The 22,336-nt window shown below is 47.5% G+C and overlaps 1 protein-coding gene across 3 annotated transcripts; it reads left to right on the top strand.

Annotated features, from left to right (window-relative positions):
- The first annotated feature begins 1,339 nt into the window (after positions 1-1,339).
- Positions 1,340-21,498, top strand: PCYT1A (phosphate cytidylyltransferase 1A, choline). Of its 3 annotated transcripts, XM_050978201.1 has the most exons (11): positions 1,371-1,450; positions 4,018-4,071; positions 5,256-5,320; positions 8,106-8,246; positions 10,990-11,089; positions 13,230-13,346; positions 15,282-15,433; positions 16,230-16,308; positions 17,011-17,153; positions 18,186-18,374; positions 18,960-21,498. In XM_050978201.1, exons 4-11 carry the CDS (start codon positions 8,127-8,129, stop codon positions 19,164-19,166), a joined length of 1,107 nt encoding a protein of 368 aa, XP_050834158.1. In that variant the 5' UTR covers positions 1,371-1,450; positions 4,018-4,071; positions 5,256-5,320; positions 8,106-8,126; the 3' UTR covers positions 19,167-21,498. The 3 variants fall into 3 exon arrangements, with proteins under 3 accessions (XP_050834157.1, XP_050834158.1, XP_050834156.1); XM_050978199.1 differs by lacking the exon at positions 5,256-5,320 and having other exon boundaries at positions 1,377-1,450; XM_050978200.1 differs by lacking the exons at positions 4,018-4,071; positions 5,256-5,320 and having other exon boundaries at positions 1,340-1,450.
- The last annotated feature ends 838 nt before the right edge of the window (positions 21,499-22,336 follow it).

Here is a 22,336-nt window from a genome sequence, read left to right as displayed (position 1 = left end):
CTGCTAAATCTCATCTCCCCAAAAGCTGGAGGACCAGGTGGGTTCCTGAGACAGTGGGTGCCAAGAGAGTACATCTTAGCATGCCCACTGGAAGATGGGAGGCTCTGTGGTGGTGCCTGTTCTCTCTCTGCTGACAGGGCAGGCACAGCTGAACCATTCCAGTGGGATGAACGGCTTTCTGAGTGCCAAAGTGGGGTGAGGTGAACCCTGCATCCCACCCTCACCAACTGTTACAGCAGAACACACCCATCCCATGCAGCTCTTGGAAACCGGGGAAGTAAAAAATTATAATGCATCTTCTACAATCCCTCTTTCAGTTACAGTGCTGGAGGCAGCACACTGCTGCATCTCTGTTATGTTAGTTTGAAATATTTTGGTTATGAGTCTTCCTCTCCTTTTCCTCTGGTGGGAAATGAAGGGTGTCTTCACTGACTGCTTTGTTGCTGCCGGTGGCTGTCACCCACAAAGGAACCTGCAGAGAGATGTGACAGTGCTGCTCTGTTTGTGCACGACCTGGGAATGTGACTTTTGGGGAGCAGCAAAACCCTCCACACAACTTTTTCCAGGAGCTGGTACATATGACTTTAGACTCGTTTTGAAGCTTTTATAAAGCCATGGCTGTTTAACCTTGCACTTGTTCCATTTTGGAGGTGTTTTATGGCTTCTTCACAATGGTGTTGCACAAAGCTGGTGAGCAGATTTGAGTCTGTAATCACTCAGCCTCACTGCCCTTGGCTGTGGTGTGGGACAGGTAAGGGATGCTGTATTTCCTCTGGAGAAGCTGCTGAAGCACTGCACATCCGTGCGGACAAGCAGGGCAGCTCCCTCCTTCCAGTGCCTCCGGAATTTACACCGGATACATCCATACACTGGATGAACGGAGAAAATACTTCATCGGGCTCCCCTCCTCATGACGGGAAACAGAGGGGCAGACACTGATCTCTTCTCTGTGGTGACCAGTGACAGAACCCATGGGCATAGCCTGAAGCTGTGTCCTGGGGTGTAGGTTGGCTATCAGGAAAAGGTTCTTTCCACAGAGCGTGTTTGGGCACTGACCAGGCTCCCCAGGGAAGTGGTTATGGCACCAAGCCTGGCAGAGCTCAAAAAGCGTTTGGACAATGCTCTCAGGCACTCGGTGTGACTCTTGGGGATGGTGCTGTTCAGGGCCAGGAGCTGGACTCGGTGATCCTTGTGGGTCCCTTCCAGCTCAGGACATTCTGTGACGTGCAGAGCCGCGGGGCAGGACCGTCGCGAACCGGAACGGAGGTTCCAAGCGCGGATTCCCGGGACGCTGCTTCCCCGCGGCGGGCCGGTCTCTTCCCGTGCTTCCGGGCGGACACGCAGCGGCTCCGCCCGCGCCCCGCTGGCGTCGGCGGGAGCGGGGCGGGGCCGGGACCGGCGGCGGGGCCGGACTCAACGGGCTGGGCTGCGGAGCGGCGGTGGCGCGCTGGTACGGGGGCGTCCGGCGGGAGCGGGGGGCTGTCACCGAGGGGGCTGGGGGTGCAGGGGACGGGGAGCGGAGCCGTGCCTGTCACTGCAGCGGGGGCTGTGGAGTGGGTTTAGACTGGCCGCACATGAGGGCACCGCTCGCTCCCCCTGCGGAGCCGGTCAGGGGTCCCACCCCGGGCCCTTCTCCCAGCGTGGTGCCCGGGGCACAGGCCGGGGGCCTCGGGCCGTGCTGGCAGGTCGGGACGTGGCGCGCTGACTTTGGGCGAGAGGGCAGTGTCTGCTGGGCTGGTCGTGATGCGCTGCGTCCCCATTGTGGGGGCTTGGGCAGAGGCCAAGGGGGCTCGGGCGTGATCCTCCGAGATGGCAGGACTGGCAGCTGAGAGAAGGTAGAGGCGGATCACTGGGAAACTTCTGTAGTGCACCCTCAGCGCCTGGAGCGCGGCGGCTCCGGGGGACATCCCCTCACCCAGGGGACACAGTCAGGGCCTAGGGAGGACACTGAGGAGGTGGCCCTGGCTGCGGTGGAGGAAGGTGTGACCCAGCTGCTGCGTAGGCACACATCCTCTCTAACCCGCTTTTTGTGTCCACCGGAGTCCTGGCTGTACTGATTAATGTTTTTGTAATGGGACTTAAAGACCTCAGGAATTCTGAGAGCTGCGATACTCCTCTGTAGTCCCCACTCGCTGAGGAGGGAGGCGCAGGATGCTGCAGGTGGCCTTCTCTCTGTCCCCACCCTGTCATGCTGCTGCACCAGAACCCTGGCAAAGGCTGGGGTGGTCAGAAACAGGTAATGCTGAGTTTCCATCTGCAGGACCCCAGGATCTGAGGACAGTCACTGTATATGATTTTGAAATTTAGATAATAAATACCCATGCATTATTTCCCAAAGAAGTTTGCTGTATATACACAATTATTAAAATTCCTGATTTTGAAGTTTTTCGCTGTGAGGTCTGTATTGTAACACTCTTGAAATCACTGTACTAGGAGCCACAATCAATAACTGTTCCAGTAGGGAACTGGTATTGGTGTGTAAACCTGCAAAAGAAGTTTACACCTCCAGTCTCAAGAAGCTCTGTTGCTAATCCCTAAAAACAAAACAGTGCAGAAGTCAGGTCAGAATAGCCACCTATTCTCACACTTTATTGTCCTTGACAGTATTTTTTCTGTTATTCTGCATAAACCCTGTTTCTGCTGCTTCACTCACCCAGCAGAGGCTGTCGCATGTTGAGACACTTAGTGCCTGGAGGTTATGGTGTACCCAGAAGGGCTATGAATTCACAGAGGTCTTGACAGCAGTTTCTCTTTTTCATGTGTATTACTTAGCAACACTATCTAGGTGACTGCACTGAACTGTTTTCAGTTGTGGTTAGGCAGAGTTATCTTCAGACATTTGGGACTTTGTGAGAAGCAGCATCTTTCCGTCAACTGCAGGACATGGGTACCAGAGCATCTGCTTGAGAGAATGTTATCAGCCTGCCTGGACCAGCAGGGGATCCAAGGCCTGGGGGGTTGTTTTAGCAGGTATAGCAAAAGTGTGGATGCTGTTGGACCAATGTGTGGCACTGGCTAGACAGGAATCCCTTTTATATGTTCCTGTGGCTTTTAACACACTGTGGGACAGCTGCTTTTGTTGAACTTGACCCAAAGTAGCTGAAGCAGCCTGTGTTTTACAAGTGGGCAGGACTGTACCAGATCCTGCAGTAACCTTTTTAAGGGGCTCAAGGGCTTGCCCATCCAGGTAGAGTAGATGCTGACTGCGGGGAGCGTCATGGTCTGTCTGGAGGCGAGCAGGCTGGGTCATAGCCAGCAGCACTCTGTTCCCAGGCAGATGCTCTGTGTCTGGAGACTGGGACAGAGCTGGGCCTGGCAAGCCTGGGCCAGGCATGAAGTTGCCTTGGAGATTGGGCAAGTTTTTTAAGCGCTGATAGAAGAGAGATCCATGATGAGTCTTCTGTCATTAACCTCTCCCAGGTCTCTGTGTCTCCACAGATCTCCATGAGGATACACACTAGTAAGGTTAATTGGAGACTGGGTATTGCAGATAAGGGAGAACAGGGAGAAAAGGATTCTCTTCAATCTATGGTCAAGGAATGCCAAGGAATGTAGAGCTGCTTTGGTACTTTATAGCCTGGCAAGGAACCTATCTGAAGTGACAGGACTTCTGCCTTTTCCCTAAGGCTCCTGCTTACATGCTGTCCATGTGTTAAGGCAATTCTCTGCAGACAGCTGGCAGAGTGCAAAGTTTAGTAGTGTTGCCTGCAGATGAGTCAGCAGAAGAGAAATATCTTGTTCCTGTAAAGTGCAATGATCTTGTAGGCAAAGCAGCACATGACAGTCACATCTGACTGTGTCAACGCCTCCCAAGTTCAGAGGGACGATAGGACAGCCTTGGAGCAGGCGGTGCCACCCAGGGAGCTGTGGGTATCCCAGGGCCTCCCTGGTCCAGCTGCCAGTCTTGGGCTTTGTGTCCCCGGTAGGAATTGCAGCAGCCTTGGGCTGGAGCATTTACTGAGTTGTTGCAGCAAGCTCATTTTCAGTTTAAGTAACAGCATTTCTTTTGCTTCACAGGTGAATCTGCAAGCGAAAAGCAGCAGAACTGGCAGAAGAAATCCTGCTGCTGATGTAGGTTTGCAGTTAATATTCTCCAAGAAGTTCTTCAGGACACTAAAAAAAAGGCAGATGGGCCAGGTCCTTATGCCATCAGTGTGCTTAGGGTGTAGAATGATCTGACCTGCTTCTCCAGTGCAGTGTGATGCTGGAGTTCTCTGACACCACCAAGACTGAAAAATGGCAGCACTGTCCATAAAGAAGCAGACAGTGAGGTAAAGCTTAGGCTAAGCAGGAAGATCTGCTGGGCCTATTCTGACCTCTTCCACCTGCCAGAGGTGTCAGCCTTGGTGTTGTGGTTAAATTCCAGCTCTGATGATTGTGTAGTTAACTGACACCAAGGGAGAAGTTTTAAATTCCTTCCCTGCCTATATTTTGTTTTCCTTTCTAGTAATCAATGTCCTCTTTCCCCTCCCAGAAATGGCTGTGTTTCAGTGGGATTCATGATTCCCTGACAGGAAAAGCAACTCTTTTCCCATCTGGCAGTCAACTGCTCCTTGCAGAGCCCATGCAGGTCTCTCTTTATCTTGAAGAGTTAGCTGGCAGGTGATGCAAGGCCCTTCTTTGATACAGGACACACCAAAGAAATAAGTTGAAGAAGAAAAGCCCTGAGTGTTTTATAAAGTGGTGCAGGGATTGTGATACACCCATGGCTTTTCCAGACAGAGCACTTCCAGCTTTGCTTCTTTGGAGCAGTATCTTGTATTCAGCCATGAACTCAATAATGCAGGAGGGTGACACCTTAAAATAGAACAATGTTAATATTTTACAGCAAGCTTTTTCTTCTGGTTATGCTTGGTTTCTATCTTGGAGTGTTCAGAATGAGCTTTGAGAGTTATCTTCTATTTCCTCTTCCCCATCTGCTGCAAATGTAATTAATTTTAGAACAGGCAGTGTTTTATGCATTTGGGGAAGCAAAGCTGTGTCCTCATGTGTTAAACTCAGCTACAGATGCTGGATCCCACTGTTGGTAAATAATTGTTTGGGATGCTATTTTAGTCACTTGAGTCAAAATGAAGCATTCTAAGATTAGTAGGTTTATTGCAGTAAGGTGTGGTGTATTCCCTGTTTTTTGTGAAGCCAAGCCTGGTGATGGGAGGACTTCCCAGAAATGCACCATCCACAGGACAGAGGTTTTAAAGTTCTGAATAGTGGTAAAATTATTGTTTCATTTCTGAGTTAATTTGAGTATTTAACAGAGCTGTGTCACTCATGAAGTGTCCGGACACTGCAGAGGCTACTTCAGCAACATCTCATCTGTCAGGTCAGAGCAAACAGAGCATATTTATCCCACTCTTGAAGCTGGTTTCTCACTTGGTACATTGGGTAGAGCTGCTGCTGGGTGGCTGATGCTGTCTCACCACTGCTGCTGATTTATTGCACAGCGAATAATAGAATCTCTCATGTTGGAATCCATTCACTTGTTTTTTGCCATCGTTTAACTGACTATGTATACCCTGAGAAATGGAAAAGTTAGGGTGGATGGTTGGGTGTGGGAGGAGGTGGAAGAAGCTGTTGGAGTTTTCTCCTGAGCTGGGACAGTGCTGCCCTGTACTGTAACCTGCAGTTCTTTGCCTAGCCATGAGATCTGCACCCAGCAGCAAGGGGCTGGTGATAATTCAGCAGAGACTGTACTTGTGTGCAGTGAAGTCTGGTAACTGATGGGGGAAGAGCCTCATCTGGTTGTGTGGGGGGCTGCTGTGTCTGTGCTTCGGCACCAAAGCCTCTGCTTTTGATGTTTTGCTGGGCAGTGGTTCAGAATGTCTGCATTCAGCACATTAACAGACCTTTTAATTCTCTCCCAAGTCAGGGAAAGAAAGTGATGAGAGACCAACAGGTGACTTGAAGCACAGTGAAATTATTTTAACTAAATAACAAGAAAATCGGCTGCTGTTTCCCCCCAGTGTTTTCATGAATTCTGGGGTTACTTGAACCAGAGACAGACATTTGCTGCTTTTTTTGAACTTCATGGTTTCTGCTAGGACCAGGTGGTAAATGACTGACGCACAGTGTGCTTGCAAGATGACACCTTGCAAAATGTAAGAATGACTCGAGTCAAACCCTGTGTTTTCACACAGCACTCTGAAAGCTGCTGCATTTATAGCATGGATCTCACCTCAAAGTCAAATGCTTGCTTAAATGTTTGAAGACTTGGACCTGACGGTTCCAAACTTTTTTGCCTGAGGTTATGTTTCCACTCTCCCATATGTTTGTTCTCAGGAAATAGTAATTTAATTACAGGAATGGGGGAAACGGCAAGCTTGACTCACAGTGAGTGCTGGATGGCTCATGCCGTTCTGGAATGTCCTTGTGGCTGCTCTTCACTGTCACTTTTATCTTCTCCACAATATTTTTTTGGCTCCCTACTGACCTAAGATTCTCTTTCCCTGTACTTAGTACATTGTGGTAGGTCTAGCAGTGCAGCCAGGGATATTTATATATATGTAGCCCCAAACCAGTTCAGCTGTGTCTGACCCTAAAACTGTCCATAAGATATCATCATGCTGATGCTCAGTGGGGAGGGAGAGATATTTACATCTCGTTAAACTGCATTTGACTTGTTACTTTGGAGCATTCCTTAACTTTGAGTCATGTGTGCTTGAGTAAGTCCAATCACTAAATCTGCTATTTAGCAGCTCTTTCACAAAACACACCCTTCTTGGCTGCCAAACAGCAGAGCTTTGCCAGTGGCCTTTTGAGGGCAGTCACAGCTCCTCACATAGCTCATCCCAAGTAGAACACTCAGCAGAGCCCCTCTACTGCGGAAAAAGGTGGTATTCAGAGGGGTGTCTGCCCTTTGTCACACGTTGCACTTGCCCCACCTAACATTCCAGCACACCCACTTTATGTGGGTGGGGCGACGTTTTAAATTCCACACCACTCTTATTATCATGGAGTCGAAGTACGCACCTTAGGATCCTTAAGGATCGTTGCTGGGTGGAGGGGTCATGCTGCTCTCCAGGCCAGAAGTGCCACGTGCTGCACTGGAGAGGTGCACGCTTCAAGTCAACGAGAGATAATGCTGGTTTTTAGTTTTTGCAAATCTAGCACCCATTTCTAACTCCTGCAGCAGCTGGAAAGGGAATATTCATTGCCATACCTTCCTATAAATCCCCTTTTTTGCTTCAGCTGTGTGAAGCAGGAGTTACTAATACTACAGGCCCTTCTGGAAAGGTACAGTGACTCCAGCCCAAAGCAGAGATAACTTCCTTCTTTATAACTGTCACCATTTCTGTCCCAAATTGGTGGCATGTCTGTTCATCAGAGATTCAGTTCAGCTGAACCACCACTAATTGCAAGCTAGTACATAAAGTGCCAGAAGTGTGGCCTAATGTGGTGTCAGCAGCTGCTTCACCATCTGCTGAGTCACCACTGCGGTGGGGACAAGGGACAAGAGGGGAACACCGTGGCAGCTGTCCCAAGGTGGGCTGTCCCCACTGAGGAGCTGCAGCTTGGTCTTACACAAACAGCAAAGCAAACAGCAAGCCTGTTTAAAGTCAATTAAGTTACGAGCCCTTCCCTTGCCTTCATCCTTCTGCATTGACCTTCCTTCCTCTCTTCGGGACTGTACAGGGAAGAGAAGGAAGAAGGACTGTACACTGCACACCCGCCAGCTGCCCTTGGGGGTGTAAAGGGTAAAGAATCCAAATGAGAGCTGGACAGGGGCTAAATGTGAACTGGGCATGCCATAATCCTTAGGTTGCCTTTTAGATGTGAAAATAGCATTATTAACCTTGTAGTAATGATTTATAATTTGCATTGCAACTCTTGTTTCAGTGTCACTCCAGCCAGCTGACTGCTGCACACTTCTCTCTGCAGAACAGCTCTGAGTTGCATTAAATGATTCAGTATTCCCACCAGGCACTGTTTGTCAAGCCTTGGCAGCTGATGCCAAATACAACTGGCTAAGCCCCTTGTGAGGTGGCTGTGTCTTTGCACTGACCTTCTGTACCCTGTGCCTGCTGTTGACTGATTCTGTTTTGGAAGAACTGAGAAATATCTCTTTTCTTTTTTTTTTTCTTTTTTCCCTCTCCTTCATTTTGTTCCAGTTCTTTCTGGACGTGTTTGGCATGATGGAGCCACCGACCTCATCCAGACTGAATTCCCGAAAGAGAAGAAAAGATGGATCAGGCCCTAATGGGGCAACAGAGCTGGATGGAATCCCTCCAAAAATGTCCCGACGCTCACTCGTAAGTAAGCAGAGATAAGAATTTTGGGAGCCTGTGAGATGAGGACACTGAGCTGTAACAGCAGAAAGATACAGGTGGTGGTTTATCTGTGGACAGAGAAAACAAGGTAGGGGGCAGGGGATAAGAAGCAAATGACAGTAGCTCTCCTTCTTGCAAATCCAGTTTGGAATCTTGCTTTGTTCATACTAACAACATACTTAGAGCGTGGGCTTAAATTAGGTCTGAGGCAAGCATTGCTAAGCTGCTTTTGTGGTGTGTCCAGCTTGTCACTTAAGCTGAGCCAAAGAGGCACGCATTTAGATAGCCATAGAGAAGCAGGCATTTCTCACAGGTGGCTTTTAAGTGACCCACTGGGAGGGAGAAGTACCCAGGGGAAGCACATAACAGCTGCAGGAGGGTCTGAAGCCTGTAAGCACCTGCAGAAGTGATCTGTTGAATCCACGCTCTGACACATGGGGAAGATCACTGTTCATTCGATTTTCTTGGTCTGGAGAGAGACCACATTTGTGTTGCTGGTACTTTGGGAGTGCCCAGAAAAAAAAAACAAAAACACAGCAAACAACCAAAAGGATTTCTTTTCTAGGTCAACCTTGGGAAGGCTTTAACTAGATAAAGCCAGTGGGATCTTTTCTGAAGGGGGTCTGATCCAGTTAATGCTACTGAAAAGGGCTGTCTTTAACTTGTCCTTGCCACAAGATTGCGACAGTTGGCTTTTTATAGTTCTTCTCTGCCCTCTTCCTGGAGCTGTCCTGTGCATCACGTGTGCTCTAGTTGTTCTTTTCTTATCACTGTCAAAAGCCAGCCACCATCCCTGCCACGTCATACCAGGGTCATGGTCCTTGGCAAAATGTGGTGATGTGTTGCAACTTTCCTCCTCCATGACAACATTTTGCTCTTCAGGAGGGCTTCAGCCCTGTCACAGAGCATTGACAGTGGTGATGAAGTAAGAGCAGCACCAGCAGTGAGAGCTGGAGAGGCAGGCACTGGGAATGGAGGCTTGAGCTGTTGTGTGACTTATCCCACAAAACATTTATGTCCTTCACTGTTGCCAAAACACGCCCGGTCCCTCTCTAAAGATCGCATGTATTTCAGTAAGGAAAAAGAAGTGTGCAGGTTATTTATTATTCTGTGGGAGTCACTTGCTCTTCAAGTTGCTGTCTGTTCTCTGTTAGAAATAAAGCATTGGCAAACAGCACAAGACATGTAATATCCAGCCACTTTCTAAGCTTCCTGCCTGTTTTTTAGCCACAGGGCAAATACAGTTCTCCTGGTGAAAGATTTATTTTTTTCTTCTTTTTGCAAAAGTTTTATTTATTATAGCAGGAGTAATAGTGTTGCCTAACTGTGAGATTACCTTGAAGCCTTTTCCACTCCCAGCTAAACAGCTGTTGGCAGAATGTTCCCCTGAAGCACCAGGGCTCAGCAGCAGATGGTGGTAACAAACCTGCTGACACATAAGCCTGTTGTATTGTGCACATCAGGCTGAGTTTTGACCCTCACTGGCCCTGCAGGGGAAGGGCAAAATTCTAGCAGGACCTTTTGAGGACATGTCTCTGTGTTCCTCTGATAATTTTGATAGGGCTTTTTTGTGCTTTTATTCCTAATTTCAACTAAATTGCCAAGAATCTGGTTTTATAGGGAGGTCCTAGACTTAATGGCAGTGATGAGAGGAGAGATCTGCAGGCCTTATCTGACAGTAAGGATCCTGGGAGAGGAGGTGCTGTGTGAAATCAGTAACTTAAAGGAGATGTTCAGCAGTAGCAGCTTGTTTGAATGTTGCGGTCAGTGGTTGTTTTCCTGTGCATTTCACTATAAGCACTCTGATAAGGATTGACACTAGCCAGAATGGCAGCGGTTTTTCTGGTCACAGTGCTGCTGGACGTTGCCAGGATTCTGCAGTGGGACAGGAAGCCAGAGAGGAAACTGCAGATTAGCCTTTTCAGCTTGAAGGAATTATTGTAATGATTTGCAAGCTTGTTTCCTAGTGTTCTGACTTGGGAACAAGATGTCCATTGCAGCCCTACACCTTCCAGCTAGAAGGAAATTCAGCTGTTTGTTTTGTACTGGGAAGGGCAGATGTTTCATTTCCATTCAGAGCAGACCAGAAATGATGGCTGCACTTCAGCTGTTGATTAAATGTACTGCTATTGTCAAGCTAGCAGGCTGGAGGGGTTTTCTTGCAGCAGTTGGAGTTATTCTGACACAGATCAAGGTGAGTCTCTCACTTCTATGGCTCAGAAATGGTGACAACACAGACATGCTCACAGAGTTAGTGCTACAGTTGGTATTGCTCTTTTGCTTGTTCATATACTCAAATCAAGGAGCTGTTACAGTTTGTACATCACAGCACAAGCACTCAGCACAGCAGAGTGATGGCCTTGCCAGAGTGGGCACAGCTGGAGCTATGACAGTGAGATTTGGAGCTTGGCTTGTGCTGCTGTGAACTGCTGTTTGTCAGAAATCTGAGTTTAGCAGCTGCAGCTCTGACCCTCTGATTTTCTTGCTGCAGTAGAAATACTGTTCACTAAACTCTAGTTTTGTCTCTGTCTTCTTCTGTAAACTCAGGCTAATCAGCCTGCAAGGCTGTTTTGAGGTTTTTTACTAATTATTCTTTTAGTACACGTGTCTGAATTATGCAGAGGCAGTGAGTCACCCAGTGACTAGGACACTGTGATGGCAGTGCTGCCACTACAAACTGCCCTCACTTTTGCACTGTCACAGTGAAACTCTCCTGGCTGTTTAGGGACTGCGGGAGCCAGCTCCGTTCTCAGATGAGGTGGAGATCGACTACAGCAAGCCATACATCAGAGTGACCTATGAAGAAGCCATGAGAGGGACCCCTTGTAAGTAAGAATACAGACTGAAAGGGAATTGTATAAATGTTGGGTTTGGGGGATGTGGGTATGATTGGTTAATCTCTGAGGCCAAACCAACCTTGTGTGTTTTATCAGGTTTACAGCCAATGACAGAGTGAGTGCTTTGGTGATTAGATAACTGTTTCCATGGGAAATTTGGCCTGTCAGTACACCTGAAATTGAAGTTTTTATGTGTAAGGAGATTACAGATATTTATTTTAAACTCTAGCTGAGCCACTGACAGCCACAGAACTCCACACTTTCTGTACTACTTTGTCTGAGGTAGCTTAAAGTTAAGCACGTTAAAAGTCATATTTTTTAAAAGTCGTATTTTCTGAAACTTGAAACGGGCAAGTAAAACCAGTTTTTATCCTTGTCCAGAATGTCCCATTCTAGCCTGGATTTGAATTAAAGTCAGTGTCATTAAATACCACAGGCCAGGCCCTCAACAAGGTTTATTCTCTAAACCAGGCTGGGAGAAACTCTGTTTTCTTTGCAAGTCCACAGAGGAGGCAGAGGCACAACTGACTCCTGAAGGATGCCAGAGTGTGCAGACAGTGCTATTTCTTACCTGGCCTCTCTGTTGTGGCTACAGAGACAATAAAAATGCTGTACTTCTATCTGCCTGACTGCTGAGAGATGAACCAGCTCAGATTGAGACCTGTCTGTGGTTTCCTGCCAGAGGTTCTGAAAATCCAGTGTATTTAACAGTCTGCATTAATTTCTCAGCTGAAAATCTCCAGAGTCTGCACAAAGGTCTCTTGATTCAACAGTGGTGGCTCTCCTGCCTGCCAAGACTGAAATACAGTGCACACTTCCTTGTTGCTGTTTGTGTCTGTGCTCAGGAACTGTAGCTGCTGTGGGTTCAGAGGAAAGATAAGGATGTCCCAGCCAGTTTCCAGAATGTGAATGAATGTTCATAAAGGTCTGCTAGGACCGGTCCTCTTCTGGCATACAGAAAGCTTTTGCAGTCACAGATCTCCTTGGCTCTTCAGAGCCTTCTGGCATCTTCAGATTGAGGTCTTAGAACCACTAAAAATTATTCTAAGAGGCTGTCCTCAAACTGATTCTTCTGCTTAGCTTGAACTTAACAACCCTGACCTTTGCATCAACTCCTCTTCTTGCTGCCTCCCAGTCTCTGTCTCTGGGTACCTCCAGGGCTCTGCCCAGACCTATGGGGTTTCAGCTTCCTGTTAAGTCTTCTCTCTGCCCTCTCTTCTCTGCAGCTTTGATATGCCTCTGCTCACCACTCCTGATTCTGTCTGACTGAACTGAGCCAAGAGAGCAGCAGGCTGTTCCCAAGTGTGCCACATGCAAAGACTGTGGCTTTTCATTATCAGCAGCAAGAGGACTGTGGTCCTGTGTGGTCCCAAGATAGAAGCCTCCCACTATTAACATGGCAGTGCTAGACTATCTCACTTTACCTCTGTGCTGCCCTCGAAGAGCTGAGCTATAATTTCCCCTGGCAGAGGTGGCCTGAGGGAAGTTTCATTGTTCATTATTATTATTGTTATTGTTATTGTTATATTATAATCTATGGGTTTAGCTGATAATGCCAGTGATTCAGCAGAATTTTATCTGCTTTTCCTTGAGTAGTTCAGCTGTGGTTTTGAATAAAGCCATACACTGCATGTTCCTTGGGGAGCTGATGCTGCTGGTCCCTCAACCAGACTGTGGCAGCAGGCTGCAGAGGGGCATGCTGTAAAGGTCTTGAGATGCCATCCTGGCAGGCAGGAGGAAATCAGACACCTGTGAAACATTTGGGCCAGTTCCCCTCTGGTATCTCACTGTTATGCAAAAAGTTAATTCTGCATTTGGATTTCCATAGATGGGAAATGTTCAGGGTTTGCTTTTCCCTTGGTCTCTCCTTCACCTTGTTTGGGTGATCCATGGTAGACTTTCAGTCTCCCTTTATATGTGGCTGTCTTTCAGCTCTGTGCTCAGATGCATTTGTTTCGACAGGAGAAGGCAGAGAGCCAGGCTTTATCTTCACTGTTCTGTCCTGATTATGGTGCTGCATTTTGTAGCACCTCCATGACTTTCAGAAGGTCCTCCAATGTGAGTATGAGCAGCAGCTGCTTCTCCAGGAAGGCATATTCACAGCTGTGTCTCTGTTCCTTTGGCACAGTGGATCGCCCTGTCAGAGTTTATGCCGATGGAATATTTGACTTGTTCCACTCTGGACATGCCCGGGCCTTGATGCAAGCAAAGAACCTCTTCCCAAACACATACCTCATTGTTGGAGGTAAGGAGTGACCTTGTTGACTTTGGCTGTTGCAGGAGTACAGTTTAGCTCTGTCTGTAGTTGTGCATACTGGGGTTTTTCAGTGACTCTCGCTGCAGACACTTGTCCCAAATGTTGCTGGAGTCTTATTGCAAAATGTTGAGGGCTGGATATGTCTGCAGAAAGATATCCTGTACCAAATGAGTACTTAAGGAAAATATTTTTGATTGTGCTGTTTTAATTTGACCCCTCTGTTCTGTGACAGGTACAGGTGAGTTGCACATCTGAGTATCAAAATATATTAGGTATAGTTGAGCATCTACTTTTGACTCATAAATGAGACAGCTAAAGTATGAGTCCTTCCCATGGCTGCTTTGTTCACCTGTATTGCCCTGCAAGTCCCTCCTCAGCTCCAGTCTCCTGCTGGAGACTGCTTAGTGCCAAACAGATTCCACTGGGAGCATGGAGATCACAGTGGTTTCTTGGGCATGTGCCTGGACACCTGGAAGTTAGTTAGGCCTTCCTTCTCCAAACAGAAGTTCCCATTTTGTCTGTTAGGTCATAAGTCTTTAGATGATGCCAGGAATGTCCTGCTGAGTGCCTGAAGGGATCTAGCAAAGGTGTTTCAGCCAGGCTCCTTCAAGAATATAACAGGAAAAAAGATACCCCTTTTCTGGCTGCTGCAGTACATGGGCCTCTGCCGTGGCACACCTCTGCTTGTCCCTCCACCCATGCTGAGAACACATCAGGCTGTGTGTGTTGTCTGTCAGGAGCTGACCCCTGCTCAGGCTGCATAATGATGCTGAAGTATGAGAACTGAAAATACCTTTAACTAGTTTTCTCAACTCCCATTGTCTTTGTGAAGCAAAGTGAAATTCTGACCCTGCCATAGAACGATTGTAACATCTTTGGGTGGTTTGTTTTCTTATCACAGTTTCAGTCATTGCTGAGAGCATTCTAAGAGCGGTGTGCCTGCACTTCTTGTGTGCTGCAGTAGTGTCTGGAAGGGGAAGGGAGGGAGGAGAGCTGAAACAGTTGCTCCAACCTACAAACTGTCCTGAACTTCAAAATCTTAAAGGCTGAAAGACATCTCCATGTACATAAACACTACAACAATCAGGAAAATAACTTCAGGTCAAACTATTGACATGTTAAAGTAGCAAGGAGTGTAACTGACATTCTGTGCCTCTGGGAGACTGGTGAGGAGAAGGGCAATGAACTTGCACCAGGCCTGAGACAAGAGGCCTCATCCCAGGAGAACATTAGCTCCAAGCAGGGAGCAGTCTCCCCCACTCCTTATCATCTGTTTGTCTAGAATGTATAAATAAATCCAATACCAGTGAGACTGGTAATGCCTTGTTTACTTTTGAGTCTGATAATCAAATAGAACTCCTTCCTCAGTATTTTACATTGCAGATTATGAAGAGTTGTTAATTTACTTTCTCATAGAACATAATAATTAAGCTTGATTTCCTGTGAACTCCCCCTTTGTTTTAATGTAAACTTTGCAAGAACTAGACTGTGGGATGGCATTTTATGAAATCTGAAGTTCAGGCAATAAGTTTTTTCAGATTCCAAGCCTGAGACATTCATTGCTTTAAACGTGGATTTCTGAGCAGCAGGCCCCCCAGGTGCCATTTCTTATAGAAAAGTGGTCTTCTGTGTTAGCTGGTTTTCTTGATAAGTGTTGAAAGCTCTGAAGACTTTAAAGGCTTGGGGTGTGGGTCCCCAGCTTGGGCAGAAATTCTCCAAGCAGCCTGCCCAGAATTGCTCAGGAGTTTAGTGTCCTGCAGCGCTCCCTGTTCCTGGTGTTTTGTGGCTGGAAGAGCTGGGTTTGAAACACCAGCCTCTGTCAGCTGCTGGCATTGTCAGGTTCAGCAGAGTGTGGGCAAGGTCCTTTTATTGTAAATCATTGGGGTAAGTGCCTCAGACTGTGTTCTCTGCCTGTTTCTCCAGTCTGCAGTGATGAGCTGACCCACAACTTCAAGGGTTTCACGGTAATGAACGAAAACGAGCGCTATGATGCTGTGCAGCACTGTCGCTATGTGGACGAGGTGGTGAGAAATGCACCCTGGACCCTCACACCCGAGTTCCTGGCAGAGCACAGGGTAATTTGTGACATCTGATCTGTTTGGAATTTCAATTAGCCTCTCTCTGTTTATAGCAAGAATTCGTCTTTGGGGGTGACCTCTGCCTGAGCAAACTGTTTCTGTTGAAGCTCTTAAATATAGAATGAACTGGGTTATGGGAATTGAGTGGGTTTCTTAGGAGTGTAGAAGCATTTGCTGAGCTGGCATGTAATGTTAAAATAACGTAGAGATTGTGACATAATGGAAAAGGTTCTCGCTATTTCAGGAGAGGTTGGTGCTGGTTACAGATAGGTGTGAAATGCAGTAGAGAGAGGATTACATGGGTTGGAAGTGATTTCTGCGCTATGTCTGGTCCAACTCCCTGCTTACTGTGGGAGCAACTTAGATATTCATCAGCTTCCTTGCCCAGGAGACCAGACAAGCTGTCTTGAAAGCCTTTTATCAGCTGGTGAGATAGAGTGAAAGGAATCTCTTAACATTTGTTGAACAGCTTTGGGAGGTGAAGGAGTCTCCAGGGGAAGCTTGCTTAGTTTACTGTTGTTGTCGTTAACAAGCCATTTCTCTGTGGAGCTTAAAGCAGCTGTGACAGTATTCCCAGCCTTTTGTTTCCCCTCTGTCATGTGCTCACAATTCACAGGCAATTGCCACTGAGCACTTGGGACTGCTCTGTGTTGTGTTGTAACAGAGGGAACGTCCTGCTGTTCTCTCTCATACCCCTGAGTGGAGGTGTTGAGCCGAAAGTTAGCATCTTTCGACAGCAGCTGGAGATCTGCACGTTCCAGATAAAATGTTGACTAGCTTTTTTCATTTTCAGATCGACTTTGTTGCACATGATGACATCCCCTACTCTTCTGCTGGCAGTGATGATGTCTATAAGCATATAAAAGAAGCAGGTGGGTCCCCCTCAAATTGTCCAGGGCTCCTTATCGAAAATCTTCTGTAGTTTCTCTTGTACCTCTGTAATACAAGATTATGCCCCTCTGATCTGGCCAGGAGCCTCTGGTGGCAGGAAGAAGCAGCTCTGGACCCTGCTTCATAACACTAGGACTGTTCCATGTCCCAGCCCAAGAATGGTCCAGCATTAATTCCTATTTTCAGTCTAGTTATTTTGATTGAATTAAAAGCAACCTCTTGAAAACATATACAGTTTGGCTTAGAGATTCTCACAAATGGGAAGTCTCATGAACTTAGCAGAGGGACACCTCTAGCTGTTTGCTGTTAAATTCACTAGGGATCCAGCTTTTTTATATCTATCCAAACTCAGCCATCTGAGTGTTATATTTCTATCCAGTAAAATGTAGGACCCCTTTTCCTGTCCTTGTCCCCACACTATTCTGTATGCAATCAGTATACAAACCAGCTGAAGTGAAAACCTTTTCATTAGAATACCTGGTATTTTGACAGGGTTTTGACATGTTTTGGTCTTACTTAGGCATCCCAGAAAGGATGGCTCTGGTATTGTACATTTAAGGACAAAGATGTGGGAACAGCTAGCAAGTGAGCTCTTGACAGAAGTTGTTTCCTGACAGAGGTGGCAGCAGCTTTTGGCCATGTGTCTTGTTCGAGCTGTCCTGGGTCCTTTTCCCCAACTTTAGGCATGTTTGCACCAACCCAGAGGACCGAGGGCATCTCCACATCTGACATCATCACACGCATCGTGCGGGACTACGACGTCTATGCCAGGCGGAACCTGCAGCGGGGCTACACGGCCAAGGAGCTCAACGTCAGCTTCATAAACGTGAGTTGAAGTGGGTCTCACCCCACGCTGCAGGAGCCAGAATCTTGCTAAGTGTGAAGGGAGTCTTGTCTAGTGATAGCACAGTCCTGCCATATGCCAGTGAAAGGCCTGTCTGCAGAGCTAAGTGTTGGCACCAAACCAGCATCCTTGGAGTAAAAATTAGACTTCACCTCTGAAATGGCCTCAGGGACCCACTCAGAGGAAATGAGGGGTTGCTAATGCTGCTGTCTTGTCAGAGATGTCTTGATGATGTCTAACCTATTGAAAGAGCGGGAGAGGAGGTGTGTGGCAAAATGTGTGTTTTTTTGAATGAAGAGTGACTTGTTCTTGATAGGAGCTGCTGTCTCATCTCTGTCCTCTTCCCCTACCCACCTCCTTAGCGTAGAGTCATTTGTTAGGATAAATCTGATGCTGTTTCCACTGTACTGTTCTATTTCTGGAGCTACAGGAGCAGCAGTGCTTGGGTAGGACAGAAGGGTATGCCCTGATTCTGTGCTGTGCAGCTCTAGCCCTCAGAAAGAATACACGGCAGAAGACATTTTTGATGTTGGAAGTAAAGTCATAAACATTTTTTTTTTATCACTCAGATATTGTGCCTGTGAACAACAATGAAACAGGAGAGGTAACGGCTGCTTGGCCTCTCTTTGGCACATAACTCTGCCTCTGTTTAAAAACACCCAGCAGAAAGACTGGTGCTGTTGTGATATGCAAAGACCTACAGCAAGTCACTTGAATCTAATCTGTGTGCTGTATAAATATTTCCCCCTTCCATGCACTCCTGTTAGATAGTGCTTATCTCTGGCTTTAGTCTTGCTTTGTGTACTGTGCCAGTGCCTGCCACAGAGTGTCTCACAGCCCCACTGTGTCTGCCATGTAGTCTCGGAAAGAGGTGTCATGGAAGTGAAGGAGGGGTGTCACCAGACTAATGGAGATGCTGAGTCTCAAGTAGCAGTTCAGTGTAGTAACACAGAGCAGAGATGATCTCTACTCAAATCTGGTGAGCTGTATTCTGATCCACCACTCTCTGTGCAGGAGAAAAAATATCACCTCCAGGAACGTGTGGATAAAGTGAAAAAGAGGGTGAAGGATGTAGAGGAGAAGTCAAAGGAATTTGTCCAGAAAGTGGAAGAGAAGAGTATTGATCTCATTCAGAAGTGGGAAGAGAAGTCCCGGGAGTTCATCGGCAATTTCTTGGAGATGTTTGGCCCAGAAGGTGCACTGGTAAGGAGTTGCTCTGGGAAAAGGGGAAAGGGAATTTTGGAGACGTTAACAGACATTGTAGGGTTTCTACAGAGTCTGCAGAGGAAAGGTTTGGTGTTTGTTGCAGTGTTCAGTGTGCTGCCAGTCTCCAGACAAGTTGTCCCAGGCTTGGCCAGCCTATTTTCAGGGAGTACTCACCATTGCCAACAAGATAATGCCAGTTACATTGTAGAGTGAAAAAATTCCCCTGTCCCATGAGCTGGCCTGTAAACTCCAGTTTGTGCCCTGCTGACCACTGAGCTGCCAAGAGGATGGGGGTCACTTTGTCATTGGCCTAAGATGAGTCTGAGTCTAATTGTTTATGCCAGGCTTTCCTGCACTGTTGGGTGAATATCACAGGTACTTCATGTTAGAAGTGCTTGAAAATGAGTGGTGATTACACTATGTGCAGTTTCCAAAACCCAGAGGGATGCTGGGCCTTTTTCTGCTCTTAAATAGCATGAAGTTCTGAAGGAGCACAACTCAAAATGCTGCACAGGCTGTAAGGAGTGTCCTTCTCCATGAGTGTGTAACCCATGCTAACTGTCGTCCTGCTTCCCTCACCAGAAACACATGCTGAAGGAGGGCAAGGGCCGGATGCTGCAGGCCATCAGCCCAAAGCAGAGTCCCAGCAGCAGCCCCACACACGACCGTTCCCCATCTCCCTCCTTCCGCTGGCCCTTTTCCACCAAGACTCCTCCTTCCTCCCCTGCCAACCGCTCCAGGAACGAGTCTTCAGTCACCTATGACATCAGTGAGGATGAAGAGGATTAACCTACCTGCTAGGATTTGCTAAGGACTGCTGATCGCTGAATCTTAAGTCCAGACCCACTGGGGAACTCTAAATGAGCAAGAGAGCCATAGGAACAGGGCTGATGGGTGAGCACAGGGCCTTGGAGGCCCCCGTTGCTCATAGTTAGGGCTGCTGCCTGGAAGCACATTCAAACCTCCTCTCCCTTCTCCCCAAATCCCCTTTTTATTGTTTACGTTCTAGCGGTTTCCAGGGTGAAGATGGTTTTTATATTTTAAGAAAATATTTGTTAAAAGGGCAAGGAATAGCACTCAAGCGTGGCTTTTGTTTTGGTTTCTTTTCCCTTGTTAAACCTCCAGGCAAGAGGGAGAGTGGGAAGACCCATCTGTCTCTTCTTTCCTTCAGCTCCTCTGTCTTACCCCCCACCCCCAGGCAGTATCTGTGCCACTGCCAAACGAAAGACCCCTCAGTTCCTCAACCAGCATGACCTCGAGAGCATGCACAAAGCAGTGGTGTAATGAGGCTTCTAGGAAATAGAGACATCCCTGCTGGGCTGGAGCTGATAGGAATCTATCCAGCAGACCCTGTAGTGCTCTCATGCCTCTTAACTGAGCTTCCCAGCGTGTTGCAGTGAGGACGTGCTGGGCAGGGGCACCAGCTTGGCACGCAGGAGTTACACCTGGGAAGGACTTGCGGCACTGTAGAGTGGCACACCCTGTAAAGTGCACAGCATTCACAGCTCCAAACTGTAGAGGGGCTGCAGGGGAAAGGCCTTCCATCTAATCTTAACAAGACTGCTAAATCCTGAGCTAAAATTGAGCCCTCAGTTGCTGTTTGAGAGAAGAGAATGAATCTTTGCTTCAGGGCATTTGCTGTTTTACATTTCCTTGGGTGTGTGAGAGCCCAGGTAGGAAATGAATGTGTCTAGTCTTTTGAGAAGTTCCTTGTTCCAATCTGTGGTTTGTTCCACATTTTAGTGTCTGTCCAAACAGTCCCTCAGCACTGTGCTCTGTGTGTGTTTGTCTGTGTTTCAGTTGCTGTGCTGTAGGGGCTGGAAGAGTCCTTCGCACTGGTGCCATGAAGTCGCTGCTCTAAGGGCAAAGCAGCCAGTTTGCTGCTGATGTCAGTGTGTGCAGCTGGACAGATGAAGGGCCCCAGTTCTGTGTGACAGTTACCTGGCTTGTGCAGTACATGCACGAATCCATGCCTGCTCACTCTGCTCCATGAGGCAGGATGAGGAAGGAGCATCAGAGAGTGTTGCAGCTTTTTAAGGTTATTTAAATACATATGCTCGTGTGAGTCCATGGTCCAAGTTGTGCCTGCTGTTGTGCCTGTGATACACACTGAGCTTTGTGGCCTGTGGCTCCCCAAGGGGACTTGCCCTCCTCATGGCTGAGCAGAGCAGGTCAGTGCACCCTGTCCTGCAGCCAGCACTGGAGAAACTGGCCTTGCTGTCATGTAGCTATGGAGCTTTTCTGCCAGGGTTTGCCTCTGATGCCCACTGTTTCTGGGTGGAGCTGCTGGGCTGAGTTGCCTGTATCCTGTGGTGCTGGGAACAGAGGACAGCTCAGAACCCTGTCAGCAGTGCTGCCAGGAGGTCACCAGAGCAGGATGTGAGGCTTGGGGAGCAGCACATGCAAGGAAGAAAATCATCAAGTGCTGCCACAAGCTCTGCACACTGTGATGCTTCCAGAGCACGTGGTGGCCCTGGAGTAGGAACAGGCTGCAGCTTCTTTCCAGCTTTTGTCTTGATGGTCTTTTGTCACGCTGTCCAAAGGGCTTGACAGAGGTTGTGTTTCTCTTGAAGCCAGAACCAGTATGGTAAACAGTATTTTTGGGGATCACTAATCTGCCACTTGGACCTCTTTCAGCAGGGATGTGCACAGCTGTGGGAGCATGGCTGGCTGCCATGGATTTTAAACTGTAAGGAGCAAATAACAGTCATGTGGTAGAAGCCAGTTGTTAATCCTCTGGCTTATGAGTGGTAGAACACTTCCTTTGTATCACCCACATTGTCTTTTCCCTCATCTTCCCTTCCTCACCCTTCCTTCAGTATGGATGTTGCAGTTGCTTCCCTGAGCCTGATCACAAAGGCCAGGCTGCTTTAGAGCCTTACTACTGTTTTAAACACAAGTTATGCAACAGTGTTCTGTAAGTTTGGGTATCTGTGATGTTCTGGATTGTGGCTTGTTCTGCAGAGACCTTAACATGTTTGGTCTCTCTTCAAATTCTGGGGTGCTTGGTAAGAGGCCAGCCATGGTTTTATATGTAGCTTGGAATAACAGAGCTGTTTCTTGTAATCAATAATCTCTGCTTCCTCCTTGCACTGAAATTAAATTGGACACTGAAATCCCAGTGTAGTCCTTAATTTTTCCTTTGTTTTGTTTTCTCCTGGATTGCTGGACCAGTCTTCTCTAGCACTGTCATGTTTTATCAGGAATAGGTAAGAGCTTGATCTTTCAGCAAAACATGAGCCAAGTTCCCCAAGGTCATCTCACTTCCCACAGATACACCCAGTGCTGCTGCTTCAGAGCTGTTCTGCACAACTTTAAGCCATCCCCTGCTCTTCAAAAGAAGCATCCAGAAGAGACATGAAGTAAAAAGTGCAGTGGAAAAACAAAAGTTTACTAGCATGCAGTGAAGAACCCTGTGGAGTTTGATGCTGTCAAATCTAGAGGCATCTACTAATGTGAAACAGCACTATTTTGCTTCCTCTGTAGATCTGGGGTGTGAGCCCCTGGGAAAGGATTTTCTGATGGCAAAGAACAGCAGCAACAGGACAGAATTGAAGCAAGAGCATTGGAGAATGCTGCAGCTTTTTTTAACATGTGATCTGCTCATTTGAAACCATGGTCTGAGTTGTGCTTCTGGCATCTGTAATGAACACTTAGGGTCAAAATATTACCCAGTGGTTTCTGCAAATTGTTATTGCTCCCGATGTCCATCCCCGTGTCTGGAGCAGATTCTGGTACTAAACTGAGGCTGCTTAAGGCAGCATTGACTAATTCCCAGTGTTAGGAAGTTGCTTTAAGGTTCCTTCCTTTACCTACTTCCTAACTGGCAGGTGTGGATGCTTCCTGTGTGCTTTCAGGAGCAGCCAGTCCCACAGAGAACAGGTCCTAGGGACAGATCAGATCCATTCTGATAGCTTGGGAGAAATCACCACTGGCCTGGGCTCGCCTTGGCTGTGGGA

Source organism: Serinus canaria, chromosome 9 (genome assembly GCF_022539315.1).
Source record: "Serinus canaria isolate serCan28SL12 chromosome 9, serCan2020, whole genome shotgun sequence".
NCBI classification, from domain to species: Eukaryota; Metazoa; Chordata; class Aves; order Passeriformes; family Fringillidae; genus Serinus; species Serinus canaria.
The sequence above is the reverse complement of the archived record's forward strand: the minus strand, read 5'-3'. Positions and strand labels throughout refer to the sequence as shown.

Excerpts from the sequence above, each read along its gene's own strand:
- PCYT1A (XM_050978200.1), top strand. The coding sequence starts at position 8,127 with ATGATGGAGCCACCGACCTCATCCAGACTGAATTCCCGAAAGAGAAGA. Across the intron at positions 8,247-10,989 it reads AAATGTCCCGACGCTCACTC|GGACTGCGGGAGCCAGCTCC; the intron begins GTAAGTAAGCAG and ends CTGGCTGTTTAG. Across the intron at positions 16,309-17,010 it reads TAAGCATATAAAAGAAGCAG|GCATGTTTGCACCAACCCAG; the intron begins GTGGGTCCCCCT and ends CCCCAACTTTAG.